At 42.4% G+C, this 23,692-nt stretch overlaps 1 protein-coding gene across 1 annotated transcript in view; it reads right to left on the reverse strand.

The window, feature by feature from the left end:
• Positions 1–23,692, reverse strand: part of SEPTIN9 (septin 9) — a 286,254-nt gene that overhangs the window by 203,589 nt on the left and 58,973 nt on the right. The window contains exon 2 of the mRNA XM_054975814.1: positions 10,306–10,362. Within this exon, the coding sequence (XP_054831789.1) occupies positions 10,306–10,362 (57 nt within the window). The remainder of the gene's footprint in view (positions 1–10,305; positions 10,363–23,692) is intronic.

A 23,692-nucleotide genomic window follows, 5' to 3' on the forward strand; every position in this document is an offset into this window, starting at 1 on the left:
GGCTAACATAGTGTCTCCCTACACTTGACAAACACGTGCCAAGGCATCTCTAAGAAAGACTCGTGCTTGAGAATGCTAGAAAGTTGATGCTAGATGGACCATTGTTTTTACAGCTCTTGAAGTCAAGCAATGCATTACTGTAAACTGTGAATTAGCCCTGTAAAGTTCATTACATTCTTGTGGTCTAATTTTTTAAAGCTAGAATTCTTTTGATTTATCAACATGTTTTAAATTTACAAAACATGAATACATATTTAGGGTCTCTTAACATGTGTGGTACAAGTAATCTATGCTATAGTCTCCTGAATGTGCATTTTTACGTAAGGAAAAGACAAGGGCAACTCTCCAGAACAACCAATATAAAGTTTAACCACACAAAAGGGAAAAACCTGATACCTACAAATAACGAAAAATAATTACAAAATCTATTTGAAAATATACAAACATGCACCAGAATATAAATAAGATCAATGCTTGCGAGAATACATGGATAGAAAAATATACAAGACCTGAATAACATCATACAAAGCCAGCCACAATTTTAAAAGCTGGAGCTTTTGTAATTATTTTTTATTATTGGTAGATAACAGCTTTTTCTCTGGTCACTCTTACCAAAGAATATAAGAATGACCTTGCAAGAATGTAATCAGAACCACCTAATCCAACATTCTTTGCAAGAGCCCCCAGGTGATGCTATGTGGTCCATGAGAAAGTGGGCAGCAACCCATTAGTGGACAATCTATCTACTGTCTACCCCTGCCACGATGCAAATTGGACATATTCAAGGACTTCTCTAACCTGCTTTTAAGCTCAGTTTATTTTAGTTTAAAAATTATACCCATCTCTCTTTCATCTGAGTTTACAATCCAACATATAGAGACAATCAATCCAACAAATCACAGCCATTTGTCACAGAAAAAAGGCCAGTAATCTCCAGAATTTATCCAAAGGCTGAAAAAACTGTAGATCACATGGAAACCTAATGTACCTCCTGATATGAAGGCACCTGTAAAAGTAAGTGCTAGATTACTTCTACATGTCACATAAATATGATTACAAAGAAAACTTTGCTCTCAAAGTAGCACCAGGGAAATGGGTGCAGGCCCTACAATCTCCATTCTTTATTCGTAGTTTGAATCAACAGCCTTTCTCCCCTTTAACTGCAGAGACATATGCACAAAGTAAGACACTTTCTGGTACTGGTAGGTTATAAAAAAGAGAGATGGACCTGCTCCCCTGACCCTCAGTTTTAACAGCATCTTCTTCACAGTACCTTTCAGTGCCCCTTGCTGTAAACAAGTCACCTCTGCTCTTGTAGATAATGGTGCTTCTTTACGGCAACACTTTCTGTCTAATGTTCTGTGGTTTCGTTGTACTCCTAGGCTATCTTCCCAGCACAGTTCCCTTCCTCCCAAGGCTGTTGCATTCCAAAGCAGATACATATTGGTTGGCATTCTGATAATACATTTGTGTATCTTTCAGCTGGTGCCTTGTGTTTGGGCAAAGGTCATTAGACAGATATCAAAAGATTAATCAGACACAACTAAATGTCATTGACCTTTACATTGTGGAAAAACTATCCATCTTTGTATAATACCATGTACATGTAACTAAGTTATATGCTTCTAAATCTATTGAAGTCAATGGACTTAGGAGGGTATAGCTCTGTTTAGGATTATAATGCTAATATATCATTTAGCCTAGCTCCCCGTCTTGAAACAGGGCATCTTCTACCTAAAGCTATCTCAGTAGATGTCCATCCTGGAAACTATCAAGGAGGAGGATTTAATGGACTTTTTACATGTGGTTTGTTCCAGTGCTGAACTGCTTGCACAATTATTGTTTGACCCAGATCAAATGTTATAAAATTGCAACCCTTTCTAAGATTACTGGAAGCTCTTCTAAACTTCTACCCAAAGCTCGAAACTTCAGTGGGTTTTTAATTCAGACAAGCTAGGAACATTTGCTTCAACTACGGTCTATAATTTGAGCATTTGCTACCTTGTCCTTTATGTGAGATCCTTTTAAATCTTTGAAAATCGCCAATGTATCCACCTCAGGCTGCAATTCCAGGTAACTTATTCATGATTAACATGCTTTCAGTCTGGGTTGCTCCAAAAGATCAAATTACCTTGGAATGCAGCTCAAATCATAATTACTATAAGCTTTTTCAGCCTCTTTTTTTATATTTTAAGCAGTTTCATACTGCAATCCTTAGCAAAAGTTATTCCAGTAAAAGCCCACTGAAATAAATGAGCTTAGATTAGAGTAACTCTCCTGGGTCAGGAAGAAAGAAAGGACCCTCAAGAGGGGACGAACTTCCAAAAGGGATATTAAAAAATTCTCTGGACACACTGGAGAATCTCTTTGAATCTTTCTCTTCTGCTGGACTCTTACTAGTCATGAAAGGCTAATTTTTCTTTGGGACTCCATCTTGATTACATGTTAAGAATAAATGAGAAGGAACCCAAAAACTGAGGACTTTTAAATTCTCTAACTTCAAGAGTTAATAGCCTATCCTGGCAATAACATTGTTAAGAGTATGTCTAGAATTAGTTCTAGAAGATTGCACATTTTCACCTTTTCTTTATAAAATTGTTCAGTCTGGTGCTTGTACAGATCATGTGTGCATTTTATTTAAATTAAAATTTGAATGCTCAAAGCCTGATCTTTGTACCCAGACCACACCTGAATCAGTCATGCTTTCCAAAGAGTGATAAAAGGAAAGGTCCATGAGTGAGTATGCTATTCTCCAAAAGTTATGATAGTGTGATAGATCATCCCCATGCTAGCTCGGATGAGCAAAGTGGGAGATGTGGCAGCTAGGTAGAGCCTTTAACCAGCAATGGGAATAAGATGGAACAGCCTGCCTGAAGAAGTCAGGAAAGCTCCCACTCGCCCAGCTTTCCACAAACTGCAAAACTGAGAAGAGCTTTTTAACACAGGTAATAAGGTTGTGTTGTAAGGAAATGGTTCAGAGAGATGCTTTGATAAAAGGTTAGGAACTGTAGACTATACTACTGTGGGCTGTCTGCTGCTGTAAGTATGTTCCTACTGAGTAGTTTTCATCTTTAATATGTTATGCCCAGCTGCTAGATGCCCATGGGGCTTTATTTACTCTTATTTGAATAATACTCTCAAAACGATGTCAGGATTCTTGCAGCATGAAAAGGTTTTGCCACTGCATAGCCTTACATGACAATATGAAAGAATATCTATCTCATACAGACTATTCCTCAAATGTTCCAAAATAACAAGAAATTAAAGGAGAAAAATGCTAGTTGAGGTTTCATAAGACAAAACATAGATAAATAACTCCACTATCATGTCTGCAAAGTGGGCTGAACAAGAAGGGGTGCAAAACCCCAAGGCCTGTAAGAAGAGAGCAAGAGGGACAATAGTTTCCTTATGAGGGAGGCACTGGCTAAGGAGAGAAAGCAACGAAAACAAAACTATATTCAGATTGCATAGGGAGGGAAAGACAAAAGGAAAGCCAGTTTAGGAATAATCCTTTCCAGATAACAAATGTAGCTACTAGCATATATGTAAATGCTGCTCATCTACACAGCAAGCCTAAGCAGAGGTCCACCCTTCTAAATCCACTGAGCTCAATGCCCTTAGGGCATAACTGCACAATAAACCTAACATGTGTTGGATCGTGGGTGCAGGACCCAACTTACAGACGTCTATCAGGGAAACTCAACTTTAAAAAAGTGCTCTTTTGTGAAGTGCAGCAAGGAAATGCTGCAAGGGGGGAGAAGGAGATTCCAGTTTCCCTCCCACCCCACTTTCATCAGCGGTAAGGGAGGCAGGGGTGTGGGGCTGGAGAAAAGGAGCAAAAGCCCCCCTCTGACATTGGCAGAAGTGGGGTGGGAGAGAAGCCAGAAGTTCCTGCTCCCCCCTCACAGCATTCCTTCACAGCCCCTGCAAATGAGTGCTTGTTGAGGTGATTTCCCCCAGTGTACGTCTGATTGTGGGTCCAGTTTGACCTGTGATCGGAGACGTGTTGGGCACATCATGCTTAGAAGCATGGAACTCTGCTTGCACCTTTAGAAGCATGGAACTCCCCCAACCCTAACCAAATGTTTTAGTACCAATCAAGGCTATTTTTTCTGGGAAAAGAGGTGGGGGAACTCAGTGGGTTGCCCTCGGAGAAAATGGTCACATGGCCGGTGGCCCCGCCCCCTGATCTCCAGACAGAGGGGGGTTTAGATTGCCAATCTAAACCCCCCTCTGTCTGGAGATCAGGGGGCGGGGCCACCGGCCATGTGACCATTTTCAAGAGGTTCCAGAACTCTGTTCCACCGCGTTCCAGCTGAAAAAAAGCCCTGGCACCAATAACTCTCACCTCTCATTTCATCTCATTTTATGTGCTTTTTGGCTGAATGCAGCTGGGGTGACTCGCCTGGTAAGAGAGACAAAAGGGGACAGAAACGACCATAGGGAATTCATGTGATCTCATCTGAGGCATTCAAAGCAGGTGGCCAATGTCAGCCGGCATGGAGCTAACAACTTGGCTGCAACTGAAAGGAGAGAGCAGTGAGAGGAAGCATAGGGGAAAAACTCTGGCTTCATCGGTAAAGCCTGTGTAAATGTTAGATCCCAAAAGGCACAATGTGTGAGGCAGTTTCAGCTGAAAAGATCATTTTCAGAATGCCTGCCAATTCATGCCAGGCTGTGTACGGCCTTCCATTCAGCCTTCCAGCTCTCCATTTAGACTAGAGCCAAAATGAGTATCCACAAATATCCAGAAGCTGGAGAATTTATGCACAAGAAATTTGAAAGCAAAAGGTGAAGTAACGTTTTGAAAGTGAATTTCTCAAACAGATAATTTAAGTTTGTAAAGAATTTCATTTTCAACAATCATAGTATGACTCTAAAACAGTTTTATAGCTTTTACCTGCCGTCTGTGAGAATTGGGTTTTTGAAAGCTATGCCCAGTGTCTGATTTGTACAACCCTACATAAGCAGAACAAAGAGCAATAGGTGACAAAAAGCGAGTTTCCGTTGAGAGCAAGAATAAACATCCCCAAGTGAAGGTTTCCAAACCATCCGCAAATGTCCCTTATTATCAGACTCAGATAGCTGGCTGTGGGTTTTGTTACGCTACAAAGTTATGCACTGTTCTTCCAAGACGCCTCAAAACAAACCATGATGTGTCTTGACTCTCTCGCCAAATGCTGATGGTGCAGACACAAGCCTTCTGACGCACTTGGTGTAAAGAGCTGATATGCATCTGGCTTCTTCATAAAGCCTTTCTGTTAGCCAGGCTGGTTCCAAGTTAGCTAGATTGGCAGCAAGGAAGCGGAGAAGGCAAGAACGGCCTTTTTGCTTTCTTTACCCTTTACACAACCAATTAAGAAGTTACCCAGCAGAAAACTTAAGAGCAAACTTGAAACATCTATTTGCCCATCACATTTTTATCTGGTTTTTCTTCCAAAGAGCTCAGGGTCCTCTTCCATTTTATTCTCATAATCACTCTGTGAGGTAGTTTAGACAGAGAGAATGACCGGCAGAGGGTCACCCAATAAGCTTTATGGCTTATTCTCCCCTAGCCCTAATCTAACACTCTAAACAATACAACACACTGCCTGTCATTCATTTTTCAGTCCATCAAGGGCCATATGGGGCCAATAGAACTCTTGAAAGATATAGTCATACAAGTTCAGGACTGGACGGAACTGGAATGTTTGTAAGCTGGGCAGAAACTGAAAAAATAGATGCAGCCAGAACACATTAATTTATTGGTGAGCTCACTGTGGAGCTGTGTTCACTACAAAGGACAGATTCTGCACATGTTTCCATTGAGAAGCAAGAATGGTGCAAAATAGGAGAAAATAAGCACTCTCGTTGTAGTAGGTACAACTGCATGCAGCCTCAAAAGATAAGAGATGGGCACAAATCGGGAAAATACCAAACCATGTGGTTTGTGGTTCGTTGAGTTTCACGAACCACAAACTTTCATGAACTTGCCCTGGTTTGTGAACTGCTTCGTTTGGTTTGTGAAAACGTCACTTCTGAGGCAGCAGAAGGTCTGCAGAAAGCCCATCCCCTCCATTGCCTAGGAAACTGATTGATCAGCGCCAGGCTATCTTCATTAACAAACCAAAAAAATGAACCAAATGAACCTAAAGTTCGTGGTAGATTGTCAGAAATGGGCTCTTACAAACTGCCAGTTCACGAACCACAAACTGGCCCGGTTTGTGACAAACTTTGGTTCATATTTCGGTTCGTGCCCCTCTCTAATAAGGAATCAAAGTTGAAGTACATCTCTTGTGGTATGGTTGTTGTGGGAAACTAGCAAATTGGGGGAAGACCAGGCTAGAGGCTGGAGCAGCAGGCTAGACAGTCTGAAGATACTTCCCACCTAGGATCAAGCTAGATTTTAAAAGAAGTTTTAAAAGAGTTGGCTTGGGTTCCCCACAGCCACACAGCACCCATGGGGAATGCCTGCTAAAAAATAAAGGTGAGCTCAAATGGTCTCACAGGGAGAGAAAGAGCTCCTGCCTCTCTCCTCAAGCCATTTTCTGAAATAGAAAGAGAAGGGTCTCCGTTTTTGCTGCTCCATGTGGAGTATTCTGTGTACACAGAGCAGTACAAATGTGGGGGGAACCTCCCTTTGTGTGCTATTTTGACACAGGAACCAGTTTGGGGGCAAAAGCAGGAGCTCTTCCTTCCCCTGCAGTAATGTTCTGAGGCCTTTGGGGCTCTCCTTAATTCTTTTAACAGCCATTCTCCACAGCTGCTGTGTGGCTGCGGGGATCCCGAGTTGGGTCTGGGGAACCCAGAACCACCTTTTTAAAAACCTGCATCTCTAGCCTGACCCTTAGCAGATCTATTCACACGAGCAAGCACACCAAGATGAGAGGGCATGCTCATGATGATGAGCAGTTTTCCTGTAACTTTTTATGGGTTCAAATGCACATCATCAAAGAACAAACTCATGATCAAAACCAGCACCGCCACTCTCCCATTGCATTGTCCCGATTCAGCAGCTTGCCTGCTTCATTAGCAGGATACTTTGTTAAAGGAAAATTATCAACAGATTCCAGTTCTCGAACACAAAAGAATATGTTGGTATCTCTTGGATTGTCAGAAAGCTTTTATTATTTAAAAAGTTTGCTAGTAAGTTAGATAAACTGAACATCAAACTGGACCATCATAGAGTCAGTATCTACTTACGGAGCAACTTGAACTGGTTGCTGATGAGGAATTTACGTTACTTTGCGATTTGCCTTGAATAAAGGAAACAACCTATCTAGGTTTCAAAAGGGTGCAAATCACTCAACAGTTCTAAAAGGAATGACACGGTATATCCATTGCTTATGTAAAACCATATGCAGGGAATAATTATAAATCTAGTTCCCCTAAAAGGGTATGATTAACTCCATATGCAGCAACGTTGTACTAAAGAAATCAACTATATTGGGAATGTTGCTTTCATAAATAAAACAGCCACCTGCAGTTGGAAATCATTGGCTACGTCATTTGGATGAGTATCTATGAGGCGTATTATTCAATGATGCAATGCCCTGTCTGTGCCAGTCAGCCTCTCTTCCAAGGACAAGACATTCCTCACAATGTATAAAGAAAAAAATAGACAAATACAAATTGCAACTGAAAGGAGATTATTTATTGTATCAGCCAAACACTTAATGGGTCAGTGTGGTCTAATGACTAATGTTCTGTCTTCCAGTTCTGGATGCTGTCCACATGCTATATTAGAGGGATTAGATACTTGACTTGTGTAATCAATATTTCCACCTCTTTGAGACAGTGGGATATTAGTTTATTTTTTGGCTGGCAATGGGAAGACAAGAGTTTTGGAGAATGACTTTGAGTAGTGCATGCAGGGAATATGGAGAACAGGGAACACACGCAATGACAAAAGTACTTTTGTAATATTGCACCTTGTTCTTTAGTCAACCCCCTGCCAACAGCACAGGGGAGACAAATCCATAGCAGTTATGTGGCCTGCAGTGTGGAGGCTGCAGACTGGGTGGCTGCTTCTTTGTCTGCCGGCCCAAGCTGCAAGAGAATACAGAATCAGACTCACAGAACTAGTCAGAACTGGACCCATGAAGAGGACATTGATAGCAGCCAAGTTTTTTGTACAGCTGACCATTCTGCAAATACTGAAAAAAAATTCCACGGACGTGCTTAGCAGCATCATTGCAGTTGTGTGACTATTATGTTTTCAAATCATCCATTCATACAATTTTGATAAAGGTACCATGTGTTCTACAGGTGACTTCTTTGTATCTTTCAAAATAGGAGCATCTTCATGTAACTGTTGTCAAAGATATAGTAGTATAGTTTATTGTTACAATCTGAGATGAGAAGTCAAAATCAAAGTCATCGAGACATATACATTAAAACCAGGTCATAGATGTAAAAGTATAGGCTATAGATATAAAAATATACTATACATAAAATATGGTTCTTAATTAAAATTGCTAGGATAAAACCATATTCTTCTGCATAATTAAGCATGCCAGGGCATAAAATTTAGCTGCTTTAAAAGATATTTCATTAGAACAGTCACCAAGCAAGAGTGAAATATAAAATTGATTTGATCTACCAGGCTGTCAAAGATATAAAGAACTACAAGGTGATAGATGCTATCATTTTTATTGAATGAACCACTTGTGACTTTAGAAGGAAGAGCTGAGATTTGAATAAATGGAGTTTTATTGAGTTATGTTTGTGTTATCCACAAGGATGCTCCTATTCAGCCTACTTTGAGTAAAGTGTGAGAATCCAGATGCATATATCTAAAATATCAAATTGCACAAGAAGAAAGGCCAAGTTCTCCAACCATAGATGCATATTTATGATGCCCAGTTTGTTCCAGCTGGGTTTTTTTGAGAATCCAGAATCCAGAACATTTTTATTTTTCAGTTTTGTTGACTGAGAATGAAGGATATATGCTACACTATGAGTCAACATGTGTTTACAGGGTGGATTGGAATGGAAAGCAGGAAACAAAGGAAGATCGAAAAGGCAGACTGATTTGTAGAAATCCTGCCTTGTACAACTTAAAATCTCACACCAATTCTTTATTGCCTCAACATCTTAAAAACTACTGCACACATTTGCAAAATTTTCTTTACAACAATGAGGACTACAGTGTTGCTATTAAATATACATAGGCTTAGTTGAAATGTCGAATACATGCAGTGGCCCATGTAGAAGACATTTACAATGCATAGAAACAGTAAGAACGGGGCTTTTTTTCAGGGGGAACATCGGGGAACGGAGTTCTGGAACCTCTTGAAAATGGTCACACGGCTGGTGGCCCCGCCCCCTGATCTCCAGACAGAGGGGAGTTTAGATTGCCGGTGCAGAGGGCAATCTAAACTCCCCTCTGTCTGAAGATCAGGGGGCGGGGCCACCAGCCATGTGACCATTTTCTCCGAGTGCAACCCACTGAGTTCCACCACCTCTTTTCCCAGAAAAAAGCCCTGAGTAAGAATATTCCAAAAACAGAAGTAGTGGGAGATTCAAGAATTCAGGTCTCCTCCTCCAACAAAATCCAGGAGAAACAAGAGTGCATATGCCTTTCCAAACCTAGCAGTGAACCTGAGTCATGTGATAAAGAACTGACATGCTTCAGTGACATGACCTAGTAACCATGGTCATGCCTCAATGATATGGCCCTATAGAAACCCTATATTAGTTTAAGAAATGCATCTTCTTCCTGGGCTATAATATGTTACACTTTTGCACTATCTAATTAGTAAGGGCAACCTAATACAGATTGGAACCTAGGACAGACTGCTGGAAAACATGATTTCACAAAATAAACTTGCCCCACAGCCTGAAAAACCCCAAGTGTTGTTGATAGATTGTGTGATAATGAGCCTGGAAAACACCTGTTCTCTACAGAACAAAACCCTTCCGCCTCCTATTTAGCTCAAGGAGGAACAGCCTCAGCAACATCAAGATGCAATTAGGACTTAGGAGTGTTAATTCAACGGCATAAATACTTGTAATCTATAAACCTCCACGCATAGTAAACATAACTGTCAGCCAGACCCATGTAAGAAACATTGTTTCTGCTGCAATTTATGTTTCCAGTACACCTCTCACCAGCAGAACTTCTGATACTGATGAGATTTGCTACGTTGTTTCTATGAAGATCAACAAAAGCTTTGCCGCATTTCTTTAGCTCTTGGTTGACCTTTCTTGCGAGGGACTGTTAAGTCTTTTTTTTTTCCAGGATGCAGCTCCAATGTTGTCTCTGTAAACTTTACATTTAAGGGCAAAGAATCACAGTGAACTATAATGATTAATGTAGCTTACTTGGGCTCGTTGGGTCACCAAGTCTTCGGAGTCTCCCACTGGAGGTCCTCGCAATTCCTACAGCAAAAGAAAATGGGTGTTGATAATTAATCAGATATAATACTCAGTAGATGTCAGGTGAAGGATTACTTAAGGAGAGGAGAATGTAGCAAATTATACATTATGAATCAGCTAGTTTCTCGTGGTTTGGGATCTGGAGGATCTTGGCAGCAGGAATCATATATTTAATAATTTAATTTAATTTATTAGATTTATACTTCGCCCTCCCCACATCTGCGGGCTCAGGGCGGATAACAACACAATTTAAAACATATTCAACTATCGTTAAAAATGATAAAATTACTACATATAATCCTTAAAATTACATTTATGTAAATATAAATATATATATATATATATATACAAATAGAGCAAAGAACAAAACAGCACATAATTTGATTTAGACGTTCCATACACCAGTTCTTCCCAGAACAAAATATAATAAGATGGACAACAACATTACATGGGAGGGCCTATGGTTTGACCCCCCCACCTGGAGGGGGCACCGCCCGGCATCAACCATATGCCTGGCAAAACAACTCCATCTTACAGGCCAGGCGAAATGTTAACAAGTCTTGCCGGGCCCTGGTCTCATGAGACAGAGCGTTCTACCAGGCTGGGGCCAGGACCAAAAAGGCCCTGGCCCTGGTTGATGCCAGGTGGGCCTCCCTAGGGCCAGGGACCTTTAATAGACGTTTATCACATGAACAAAGGGTCCTCTGGGGCTCATATGGGGAGAGACGTCCCGCAGATACGTCGGTCCCAGTCCGCATAGGGCTTTATAAGTTAATACCAAAAGCTTACATATGATAAGCTTAAAATCTTTTCCCTATCTTCCATATTACAAAGCTACAGGATATACTCTGATATGTCAAAGGCTTTCCTTGAAATCCCATCAGAAGTGTTCTGGATGGGAGAAGGGAGGACACACTAGATATTTAACTGCCAAAGCAGACATCCTCAGACATTGCAACATATTACACAAAGGAGAACTAAAGGATCATCTCCTTGACTGTGCCCTCTTTCCAAGAAATACGAACATTAGTAAGCAACAGCCAAACCCCAGTAACTACAGTCACAAATGTTGAAGGGGAAATGGCCATAATAGACACAGACCCCTAATCAAATTGCCTCCCCCCCCCGGCAGGGTTTTTGTGCTTTTAATGCCTACCTGAGTAACAAGGGATGTTTGGGAAATGATTCCCCATCACAGCACCTGCATGTTAGAAAAACCTTCACATGCCAAAATTCTGCTAATCACAGGACTGTTTGAAGCATTATAATTCTGCCCAAAGCCCCTTGCCACTTGCTTCATGGCTGTACACCAAACATCCCTTAGGTGGCCGGGCTGCAGGCTTTATTAATTGTTCAGTGGATGGCTCATTACAAAGTTTGCTTTCCTTCTGTCCCCTTTTGTGTATCATTCCTAGCTGTCATGCAACAATTGCTAGCAAATGCAATCTGTCCCTGAACCAGGAAAAGTTCGCTGCTTCCTCACTGCTGATTGTTAAAACAGTTGTATCTTATCAGAAACAGAGAGAACTATGAGAGAAACTGCAAATATTATGCTAACTAGCCAGGATGAGGATAGTTTCTGTTGGAGCCCTACTTGGAAAAAGTGATTTGTGCTTTAAAAGCTTCCATGTGGGTTCCTTCCTCTACATCTTTATTATTAAAAATAGTAAATTAAAAGAAGCAACTCTGATCTGTGGCTGAACCAGTGGGTCAGTTCCAAAAAAATACTAGTGTTGATCTTGAGCTGAAACAGTTGATCACTATAAGAAGTGATGTCTACTCTGACACAGCACAGCAAGGTTTCAGAAAAATACGTCTCCTGGCCTTCCAAGTGGAGTTCTGTTAGCCAGCCTAGACATGCACTATACAGCTGAGCTATGGGTTCATATGGCTACAGAATAAAGATTTCAACTACATTATTAAAGAATGCTTAGGAGCCAGAGGAAGTATAAGTAGTCAGCCCTGGCCTCCACCATGCTTAATATAGGCCTGCTATATAAACGCCACAGGGCCCCTGGATTAACACAGCCTGATCTGCATCAGGGGAATTCCAGCCAGCTGGGCAGAGCATTGCAGAGTCCTGCCTTGTAGACTGAGTCATGAATGGACTATTCATGCTAATGCAGAGTGACTAAGGTGATTAATTTACTGCCTCCCCAGTTGCAGGCAGGATACCGTGACGAGAAAGGGTCTTACTGAGTCACCTCACCTAGCAAATTCTGATACCCTCCTTCCGTGATTAGATCCCCACCCCAAGATTGAGAGTCATCAATCTGCATTGATAAGTTTCTAATTTTTCTCTGGGAACATGGGATTCATATCTAAATTCATAGATTCAGCTCTAGGGATATTGTTTGGCAAACTGCTTCTTTGTGAAACACCAGGAGAGACTTTGCATTACCTTTATCAAACCCCGGCAGCAGCAATCAAAGGTAATCAAACCTTTGTTATTTCCCAGAGATGGCCTTCAGTCTTTGTCCCACTGGCTGAGGGGGCTCCCTGGCCTCGGGACACATTTTGCCCGATAAGAACCTGGATCCCAGAGCTGCTCCCTTGGGGCCACTTTCCCTAAGATTCTCTCTGGGTAGAGAACACTGGACGTTTGAAGCCCTCCTTGTCCCTGGGCTGCTCTAATCTCTGGATAGGTAATTATTGCCCTGAAATCCCTCAAATCTATTCCACTTTCACCACTGCTTTTCCTAGGAGTCTGTGTGCTTGTGCATTGCCTCTTGTGTGTGTGTTTTCTCCTGTTAATAAAAACTACTCTTTAGTTTAAAAGCACCAAGTATCATCTGCTGCCTTGGGGAGGGAACCCAGTAAATACTGGTGGCATATCCTGTTGTTACCCCTTTTGTATAGCCTTCCTCCTTGCCGCTAATTCCCCCTTACTCAAAAAGAGTCCCATTTTGGTAACAGAAGCCTCAAGTTAGCTTCCCTAGTTCCACAAACTCTTGTCATTTCTGAGAACTAATGTTCCTCTGGTCTCCTGATTACCTCTTTACCAACTCTCCTGTTCAGTTCATGCAACAAATATTCAAAATCCTTTAAACTCGTTAATTTTGAGTTCACATTATATGTTACGTGATATAAGCAACTATAGCAGCTAGAGGCAAACTCACATCACTGGGGCAGGGATTTTGGAATTTGGGGTTCTCTGATTAAGAGTAAACACAGCCCTAATCAGACTGGTTGAAATCGCGTTAGCGGTGTTGGTGTTCTAAAAAATCTATAAAACAGAATGAAATGCATGGTGAGCAACAGGAGAAATGTAAACATGTTTGTCTTGAAGCTCTCCCACTTCCATTCTGAGTTGAAATGGAACAGTCCAAAAATTAAAACAGGACTATCCAAGAACATTCCACAGTGTGACTCTATACCATCAATGCAAAATTATAGTGTTAGGGGTAGTGAGCCTGTCTGCTGATTTGTGGCTGAGCAATATTCCTTGAGTCTTTATGACAAATGGTTTGGCAAACTCTATCCCATTTTCCACAATTAAACAACACTGATAACTGACTCCACTTTACTGGATGATTCCATTTGATTCCAAGCATTTAATATTCTAATTAACCCTTCCAGCCTAGCCCCAGATCCCAGTGCTTTATCCATCTTTTTCTTCTAGTTTGTTCTGGTCAGTGCAACAGTGATAATACTGCAGGGGGATGCAGGTGTGGGTAACATGTAAGAGGGACAGGTTTAAGGAGAGGACAGGACTCTTATGCTACAAGCTGTTTTGTTGGCAGAATTCAGTTAGCAAACCTAGTGATTAGCTTGCCATTGCTCTTCAGGTCGGGTGGCTAATGGATAGAAATCCCACATATAGTTTCCCCAATTAAAACTGTATTGCTTTTGGAGGTCCCTGCCCCCTCAGTCTCCATTCTGAAGTCTTCTGCTTCCCAGTGAGTAAGCCAGTGCATCAAAACAAAAATCTTCCTATCTATACAGCAGTTCATCACTCTTTTGAGCAACAGCATTTGCAACACTTCATTTTGCAGCAGATCCTCTACCGTGGCTGCCCATGTCCTGCTGTATCTTAACTATTGTCCACCTCTGTGTAAAGGATGTCATTTGCTGTAGGGCTGATTTATCAGAATGATGGAGCAAAAGGGAAACCTTTCTGGTAAGGGTGGGTACTGCTTTTCAGGTCTTAAGCCCCTAGCCCACCTGATGGTAAGCCTCAACTTGAATGTGTTCTTCCCACAAGTGGCTCAGTAGACCTGATTTTGCACGGACTACTCATGCCTCATCTGTTTGTGAATAAAAAGGGAGGGATTAATTATTTATATTTTTACTAAAATATTGTGCGCAGTATCCTGAATCAGGGCAGAGATGATGGGATGGCTGATCACCAGGTCCTTCTCTTTACATTTACAGTTTTAAAAAAATGGGCTGAATTGCTTTTGTGGCAGAGTAGCTTGAATTGAATAAATCAGCAAGTGAAACTTTTCCTTGCATGGGAGAAATTTAAAGCACTAGCTTTAAATTTCCTATATTGATCAGGGTGTTGGACTAGAGTCAAAGTACACTTTTCACTTTACAAATAAAATGGGGACCAGTACCTAGATAAATGTGGGGTTTGCATCACACGTTCCGCTCTTCAGGCATTGAATATAACATGAAAATAACTCAACCCATGTATAAAGAAAACTCAAATGTATATTGTAGATGAATTGTGAGTTCATTGTAACTTGTGAACTGGACTTTCAATGAACTTAGAAGAATGTCACTCTGCTGAAGATTGCTCTATAAATGGCGTGTGAAAAATGGAAATTGTAATAAGTTGGGCATTAGACTTAACTTTAGAACCTTTCATTGTGGACTGGAGTTAGACTTTACCCAACTTTCTCCCCTTTTTCTTTTCAGCTTCTATATCACTGTTATGTCTAGTATTAAAGCATTTGGGTTGTGTTGACCTGCAATAAAAGTGTGTGCAGTCGATTTGTTCTTCCTTCAAGAGTATCTATACAAACGAAATGAAACAAAACAAAAGGCAGCACTGGGATAAACACAGAGCTATATGGGTCTGCATTTCAATTTCCAGAACAACTTGGCCACAGTGCTTGGGATTACAATAATCACAAAGGCCAGATGCAAGGGACAGAGGTTGAGGACCTTACAAAAGATGCAATTTTCCTTAGATGCAGTGAGAGAGCCAGTTTGGTGTAGTGGTTAAGAGTGCAGGACTCTAATCTGGAGAACCAGGTTTGATTCCCCACTCCTCCACTTAAAGCCAGCTGGGCGACCTTGGGCTAGTCATGGCTGTCTGGAGCTCTCTCAGCCCCATCCACCTCACAGGGTGTTTTGTTGTGGGGATAATAATAGCATACTTTGTAAACTGCTCTGAGTGGGCATTAAGTTGTCCTGAAGGGCGGTATATAAATCGAATGTCGTCGTTGTTGTTGTTATTCTCACCCCAAATGACAAAAAGTGTACCTGTCTAACTCTCCTCTTTGACTCAGCTAGGAGCCCTGAGTCCCTTCCTGACCTCCCTTGTACCTCTTTACCTTCACAATAATGCAAGAGCACAAAGGAACCAGCATTGGGCCAAGGAGCCTAGGGACAAGGAGAGGTTCCAGAAAATGACAATTTGTTTTTGAGGGTGGACAATGAGTGAGAAGGGGATTGTTGGTCATCTGGCTGCACTTTACTTTGCTTGCAATGGTTCAACCAACACTCCTCTTTTGTTAGCGCTAAAATTAAACCAACAAAGGGAATATGCAAAGCCCCAGCTGCTTTCTAGTACTAATCAGAAACACTCGTTGCAAAACGTATGGTTTCCCAGCCTCTGTGTAAGGGAGGCACTTGCCAAAGAAGCCAAACACAGCTGCATCAAAAACACAAGCCATGTGTACGGGTGTTCTGCGTTTCTTTCTGTCTCCCTGGCAGCAATGCCCTGCATGTGGCTTCCTTCATGGAAGGAAGAGACCGTGTCTGCAACTTTGCCTTTTACTTTTGGCAACAGGCATCCGCATGGCCGGTTGCTCTGTACACTGGCATGTACATTCTAGTGTGGCCTCAGGTCAGGATCTATGCACGTGTGCTAAAATATCTGAGCACAATTCTGCCCTGGCTGAAGTAATTAAAGTCCCATTCGTTTAGAGGAACACAACTGTGGCTTTGAATGCAAGCTATCCTGCTGTCCTTGTAGCTTGAGCTCAAAGGCTCAGACAGGCTTTTCCTTCCTTTCCCAGTTCTGACAAGTACTAGTTTCCCCCACAGAATGAAGTCCATGTGTTCTTTCTTCATTTAATTCTTTTATGACTAGCTTATTTGTTTTCTCAATGCTAAATAATCGGGAATAGGTGAAACCCACTGGAGGATTTTTGCAAAATATATGCATCAAACCATGGGGATTTCCATAGAAAATCTGCTTGCTGTAGGGTTGCCAACTCCAGGTTGGGAAATTCCTGAAGACTTGGGGGAAAAACTTGTGAAGAGCATGGTTTGGGGAGAGAAGGGAGCTCAGCAGAGTCTACCCTTCAAAGCTGCCATTTCCCTCAGGGAACTGATCTCTGTAGTCTGGTGTTGCAATTCTGGTAGAACTCCAGGCTCCACCTGGAGGTGGCAGTGATGGAAAGATACACACGCTTCCGCAGAGAAAACTGCTGATCTATAAAGTGCATCATGTTACAAAGCTATTACTCTACAGACATTAAAACATCCCAAGATACCATTGAAAGTGCACTGTGCTTTAAGAGCAATAAATACAGCAATAAATACTAGATAGAGATATAGCTGCCTGTTGCTCTAACCATTGAGCATACGGTCATATACAGACAATATTAACCAATGTTCCCATCCACATGAATTTCTCACAACCAATTTTAACACTATCATTCTAGTATCTACAAAAGGTGAAAAGACCATGTCCTTCTGAGAAGCTCCTCCGCTTCCGGCTTACATCAGGCTCATGAATGTCTACAGAGTAATAGCTTTGTAACACGGTGCACTTTAAGTATAAAACGGCGATAGGTCAGCAGTTTTCTCTGCAGAAAAGTGTGTATCTTTCCGTCGCTGCAATATTCTGCAGTGCCCTTCCGTTTTTGTGCCCACTTGGAGGTTGGCAGCTGTAGCTTGCTGTTCAGGATCTGCTGATTTGGGGGACAAGATAAGGAGAGGAAAGCCCAAACGATGTGATACGAGTATTGCTACATACATCTGCGCTGAGACCACGAGCAACAGGCAAGAACCAATGAATTCATGTTTTTGCATCAATACAGGCTAGTAAGTCTGTATACAATACTGAACCTACAATACAGTCCACGCTGCACATGAAAACATGAAAGTGCCTTATATTGAGTCAGGTATGAAAGAGTGTGACCACACAAAGGGAAACAAAAGCCTACATGAAGGGGAACGGTTTCTACTGATAGATTTTTCACTCATTTTTCATTGCTTGTGGGTGTAGATTTTTGTTTCCCTTCATGTGTTCACACACTCTTTCACAGGTCCTTGAAGGGATACCTTTCATTTTACTCTTCTATTGAGTCAGACCATTGGTCTATCTAGGTCAGTATTGTCTACTCTGACCTGCAGAAGCTCTTTGGAGTTTCAAATAAAGGTCTTTTATGTCTACTATCAAATGCCTTTTAGACAAAGAGGCTGGAGATTGAACCTGGGGCCTTCTGTGTGCAAAGCAAATACTCTTAACAACAACAACATTCGATTTATGTACCGCCATTCAGGACAACTTAACGCCCACTCAGAGCAGTTTACAAAGTATGTTATTATTATCCCCACAACAACCAGCCTGTGAGGTGGGCAGGGCTGAGAGAGCTCTGGAAGAGCTGTGATTGACGGAAGGTCACCCAGCTGGCTTCAAGCAGAGGAGTGGGGAATCAAAGCCGGTTCTGCACATTAGAGTCCTGCTGCTCTTAACCACTACACCAAACTGGCTCTACCACTAAGTCATGGTGTCTTCACCACTGATAGTAGTATGTGGATGGGTTGCCACTGCAAGGTTGAGGGAAGGAGTAAGCCTTCATGACACAGGGACAGTCATTCCTTGGTCCAAAATTCATGGGCACCAATAGGGTTAATAGCAGTTTCAAATCACTATTTCATCTTCCTTTTCAAGCCAATTTGTCAGAATGCAAGCCTGCAGTGGCTATAGGGTCATTTGCCCACTTTCAGCAGGCAAAACCCCACTGAAACACCCCTCAAATCAGCAGCAGCAGAAAATGGGGGTGGGTGCGGTCACTGAGAACCCAGGCATGATGTTCCCAACGCTGTAGGGTTTAGCTGGTCTCTTTGATTTCACCATAGAGATTGATGAAATCCTAGAGCATCGGTGACATCACTTTTGGGTTGTAACTGGAAGCGATATTGACATGCCAATGCTGTCCTTTCCCCCATGTCCTGCCCCCCAAAATCTTGGGAGTGGGGAGTTGCAGTCATGTGTTTAGAACCCTAGCAGTGGCCTAAGCATGAGGGATACCAGGTCGTTCACCCTGTATGTCTCCACCTTTGGCCACGAAGGAGGAAGCTACAGGGAAGCTACAAAGAGTCTCTCTGCACAAGACTTCTTACATGAGGATGCTCAAGTGTAGGAGATGCATTATTAGCCGGGAAGCGTAGTTCAAAAAGACAGAGCCAAAGGCTCTGTCAGTTTCACCTCTCTACACTAGGGTAGTTTTAAAACACAGAGCCGGCAGAGATGGCTCCTCAGAGGTGAAGATGAAATTAAGAAACCCTCTGAGGAGCGATCTTTGCTGGCTCTGTCCAAAAGACACCCAGAGAGAGAGAGGGCTGTGGCAAGCCCTCGGCTGGAAGAGTGTCTCTTTGCCACCTCCCCAGTGCAGCAGATCTAGGCAGGCACCATGGCCCCCACCGTGGCCCACCTTTTCTCCCCTCTTTCTTCTCCCCCTCTTCTCCCCTCCCTTTGATATTTTATTCCACTTTGTACAGAGTTTAGTAGTGACCTTTTAATAATGTACCTGACTGCAGGAGATAAACCTCCTAGGAAGGTTCATTTTGTATATGTTAGTTTTCAGTTAGAAAAAAATTGAACATATCTTCACATCATTCGAAATGTGAAGGTGTGTTTAGATTTATTAATTTTTTTCTCAAAGAAATAAAATATTAACATTTCAAATGATGCAGGAGATACAGAAACATGAACATTAAGCAAAGCTGCATATCTTCATAATGACATTTAAAATAATACTTGTGATATCACATTTACTCTGTGCAGTCCAGCAATTCATAAAAGGCACACACTGGGTGCTAAAAGCATTAACCTTCTGCCCCTCATCCCACTAACTCAGGCATATCTTGTCCTTTTACTCCTAGCAATATCCCAGTTTATTCAACCACTCTTCCATATTTAGAATTTTGTTTCCAATACATTGTCTATACCATCATGTCAGTCATGTGCAATCTCCCAAAGGGTCAAAGCTAGACATGCAGGTTTTTAAAGTTCCCTGCAGCCAAACAGTTGCTTTGGGGGATGGCTGCTAAGAAATAAAAGAGCCCCAATGGGAGAATGCTGCTGTGGAGAGAGGAGGGGGTTCCTTCTTCCCCACTCAAACTGTTTCCCCATGCCACAACTGCAGAGCCCCCCACCCCATTTTTACTGCTTCGTGTGCACAGAATACTCCACATGGAACAAAAAAAACAGGGGGGAAACTTCCCTCCCATTCTATTTTGACATGGGGAAATAGCTTGAGGGGGAAAGGAGGAGCCCCTCCTCTCTCCCAAACCCAACTCTTTAAAAACTGGCATGTCTAGCTTGACCTCAAGTTAAATATCCTTAAATTCGAGACCATTGACTAAGGGACATTAGCATGCTTGGCTCTTTTAGATTATAACCACCAGCTGCTATCCTAAACTAGTTTGGGGGACTATGGAAAAAATTAGCTTCTTGAACCAAACTCCAGATTTCTTGGGTCAGTAGCTACAACTTGGTGTCCAGCTTCTGGATGGTTCCAAGGAGTCGGTCAGTGACCCAAAATTGGTTCCAGAGCCTGCTGGTTTAATCTTGGGTGCACAGGTGAAGGGATTCATTTGAGAGCAAGAGGATTCCAAGTATGTACAGACTGAGAGAAATGCTGACATAGCTAGCAGTTCCCACATACACTTCAATAGAGAGAAAACATGAGGAGACCTATACCCAGGGCTCATTTGGAGGCGGAACGTGCCGGAATGGTGTTCCAGTAGATCTGAAAAGAGGTCACATGGGTTTTGGCCTCTGCCCACATGATTTCTTTTCCTCCCAGCTGTCCTTGTCTTTAGCAGCAGGCAGCAGCAGCAGCTCCTGGTTTCCCTGGTAGGAACTGGGGGGGGGCATGGGCATGGGCCATCCTTGAGGCCTGTAAGCAGTGAGGGCTCCCCAAAGGAACATAAGCTGCTTTGAATTCATTCTGCTCTGCTGTTTTATTTTCATTTGTGACTCATTTGACAGAGGGAGAGAGAGAGAAAATGAGTGAGTGAGTGCAAGCCGAGTGGGGCTTGACTCCAAAGGACGGTAAGCTGCTTTGAATTCATTCTGCTGCTTTATTTTCATTTGTGACTCGTGAGAGAGAGGGAGAGAGAGAGAAAATGAGTGAGTGACTGAGTGAGTGAGTGCAAGCTGAGTGGGGCTGGACTCCAAAGGAGGGTAAGCTGCTTTGAATTCATTCTGCTGCTTTATTTTCATTCGTGACTTGTGAGAGAGAGTGAGCGAGTGCGTGCGTGCGTGCAAGCAGGGCTGGCTCTCCAGAGGAGGGTAAGCTGCTTTGAGTTCATTCTGCTTTAAGGAAATACCTGGAGATTTTTGGGGAAAGGGGCCTGAGGGGTGGATGGTGCCTTCTGACACATTTCCGGTGATGTCAGGGAGTGTGGCATATGCTAATGAGCTATGCTAATAAGTTCCTGCAGTTCTTTTTCTAGGAAATGACCCCTGCCTATACCCCTAACTTAATCCCTCCATTTCCAGAAGTGTTACTAAACAGAGTTACACCCTTTTAAGGCCATTGATTTCAGGGGCTAGGATTGCACTGTGAGTCTGTGAATCCATTCGATTTTTCTGGATGAAGCCTTTTCAGAAGGGGAGGAAGGGAGCAAACACATTTCCTAATATTAAGGAGGGACTGTGACAAATTGCAAAAATTAAGGCATCAAACCTATTTAACTTAAACCAGATGGCAGCAAGCCAGGCCCGAGAGAATGGTTTGGGAGGAGAGAAGCTAAATTTAAAATCTAAGTTCTTGCATTTCCCTGAAAGCTTCAGCTGTCCTCAGACTCCCTCTGCTGTCCTGTACGTCCTTTCCCCACAGCTCTTTATGCTGGGAGAATTGCCTTCTGTATGAAATTCTGCAGCTGAATGCCTCCTTCATCCTGACATCTTGAAGAATTTTTGGATGCAAAACAGTGACATTTCTCAAATTAAAAGATATTTGCTAAAGGCCGTTTTTGCATATTCTGCCAGTGCATTTTAAGCAGATGTTTGTATTTGCAAGCTGCAGACTTTCCCTAGAGGCTTTTTGTTTCATTCTTGCTCTGATTTGAAACCTTGTCCATTCTGGGGCTTGTGTGTGTGTGTGTGTGTGACACCAGTACTAAGTACCTGCAGCTTTTATTAGGGTTCTCCTAAATCCTGATCTTCATGCATTGGCCCCACTCAGTCAGAGAAAGAGAGACTGGACCCTCAGAAACCACTTAGTGGGCATCTACAGAAGAAGGGGGGAATTGATGGAAATCACCTGGTATATGAGTACTGGCACCTTTTTCTTTACAAAAAAGAAGCACTGATTCATTCACTGTTATTTATTTTCCTGTGTCCGTCAAACATTCAATTGATACTGCAGCATTAATCTCTGGAATGCCACAGCTATACGGCATGAGAATGTATACCCCAAGGACCTCCCTGGTCAAACTCCAAAAGGCAAATTTTGAGTTTTCCCAAGAGACAGTTTATTTAGAGGAGAACATTGACAATCCCCACATGTGTCCCTTTTCAGGCTTCTCAGAGTAAAAATACACGAGACGAATTACACACGAAGAGCATTTGATTAGTCCTGCAAGCATCCCTGGGAGTGGTAGTCTAACCTTCTCCCTCTCCAAGCAACTGGAGGAAAACCGAGTGAAGTGGATTTTCTTGCAAAGAACAGCTGCTTGACTGGAAAGATTCTCTTTCAAAAAGCCAATGTTCCAATTTTCCTTTAGGAGCTCAGAGATGGGGCGGGGTGGGGAGTAATAGGACCCTGCTGGGAGAAAAAGAATGGGAAGGACTGGGTTTCTCTATTGCTCGCAAAACACCTTGGCTTTTTTCCTGCCTCTTGTTACGTCATTCCCAACCTCCCCCACCCCTATCCTGAGCTCCCAGAGGAATTTTGAAAGAGAGGGAGAGGGAGAGGGAGAGAGGGTCAGAAAGTCCCTCCAGTTGCAATTATCCCCAGCTGAGCTGAGATTCACATTGAGTGACTAGTTTTTTTAACTACAATTCCCAGGGATCCTTGCAGGATCCGACACTCAATCATGCATCTCATGTGTTTTGACCCTATATCACTATCTGTTCATCATTCATAGAACAGTTTTACAGGAAACAGGCACTACTAGCAACAGGCCTGTGGCCAGAATTTTTTTGTCAGGGGGTCAAATGCATACAGTGAAGGGCAGCCATTTCCACCACAAGCCTGGTTTGGGGTAAGGGGGGGGGGGTAGTCCCAAGGCAGTCCACAGTGCAAGGCATTTGCTCAACTTTGATCAAGTCTGGCATTCTACACAGGATGTAGACATGACACCTGAACAGCAGACCCTGAAACATCTTTTTCTCTCCCCTCTTCTTGTTTCTTTAAGATCCACAGGAGACCTTGCCGCTCTGTTTTGCATTGTTTGGAATGCTGCTTGTATAAGGCATTGCATAGCTTTTGCTTTTGGATATGAAGAGCATTTTTCCCCTTTGCCATTCATGTTTCAATTTGGTTTTGTTTTGACAGCTCTGTTGAAATTACACAAGTAAAAGTAACATTTGCATTCTTTGCCATGGTCTGATAAATTAATATTGATCTATACACACAGAGACACACACACAAACATCCCACCAACCATCACACTGTACTTTGCATTTCATTTGGCCAACTAACAAAATGATAGGTCGTGCAGCACATCCCAGATTAGAGGCTCAAAGCACGTATGCATTACTTAATGTCTGGCTATGTTAATTTGTATCATAAAGTGCTTAGCAACTGTCAAGAATTTGTATACACCTGAAAATGTGAGCGTTGTCTGCAAAAGTTCAGCTCTCCTCATAAGCAAGGAAGCTAAGAACTCCCGAGTTCTTCCCTCTCAATTTACCCATCTTTACCTATTGTTCTTCATATAAATTTACAAAACAAGGTACTAGGCAAGGTAA

This window comes from Eublepharis macularius, chromosome 4 (genome assembly GCF_028583425.1).
Source record: "Eublepharis macularius isolate TG4126 chromosome 4, MPM_Emac_v1.0, whole genome shotgun sequence".
Classification (NCBI taxonomy): Eukaryota; Metazoa; Chordata; class Lepidosauria; order Squamata; family Eublepharidae; genus Eublepharis; species Eublepharis macularius.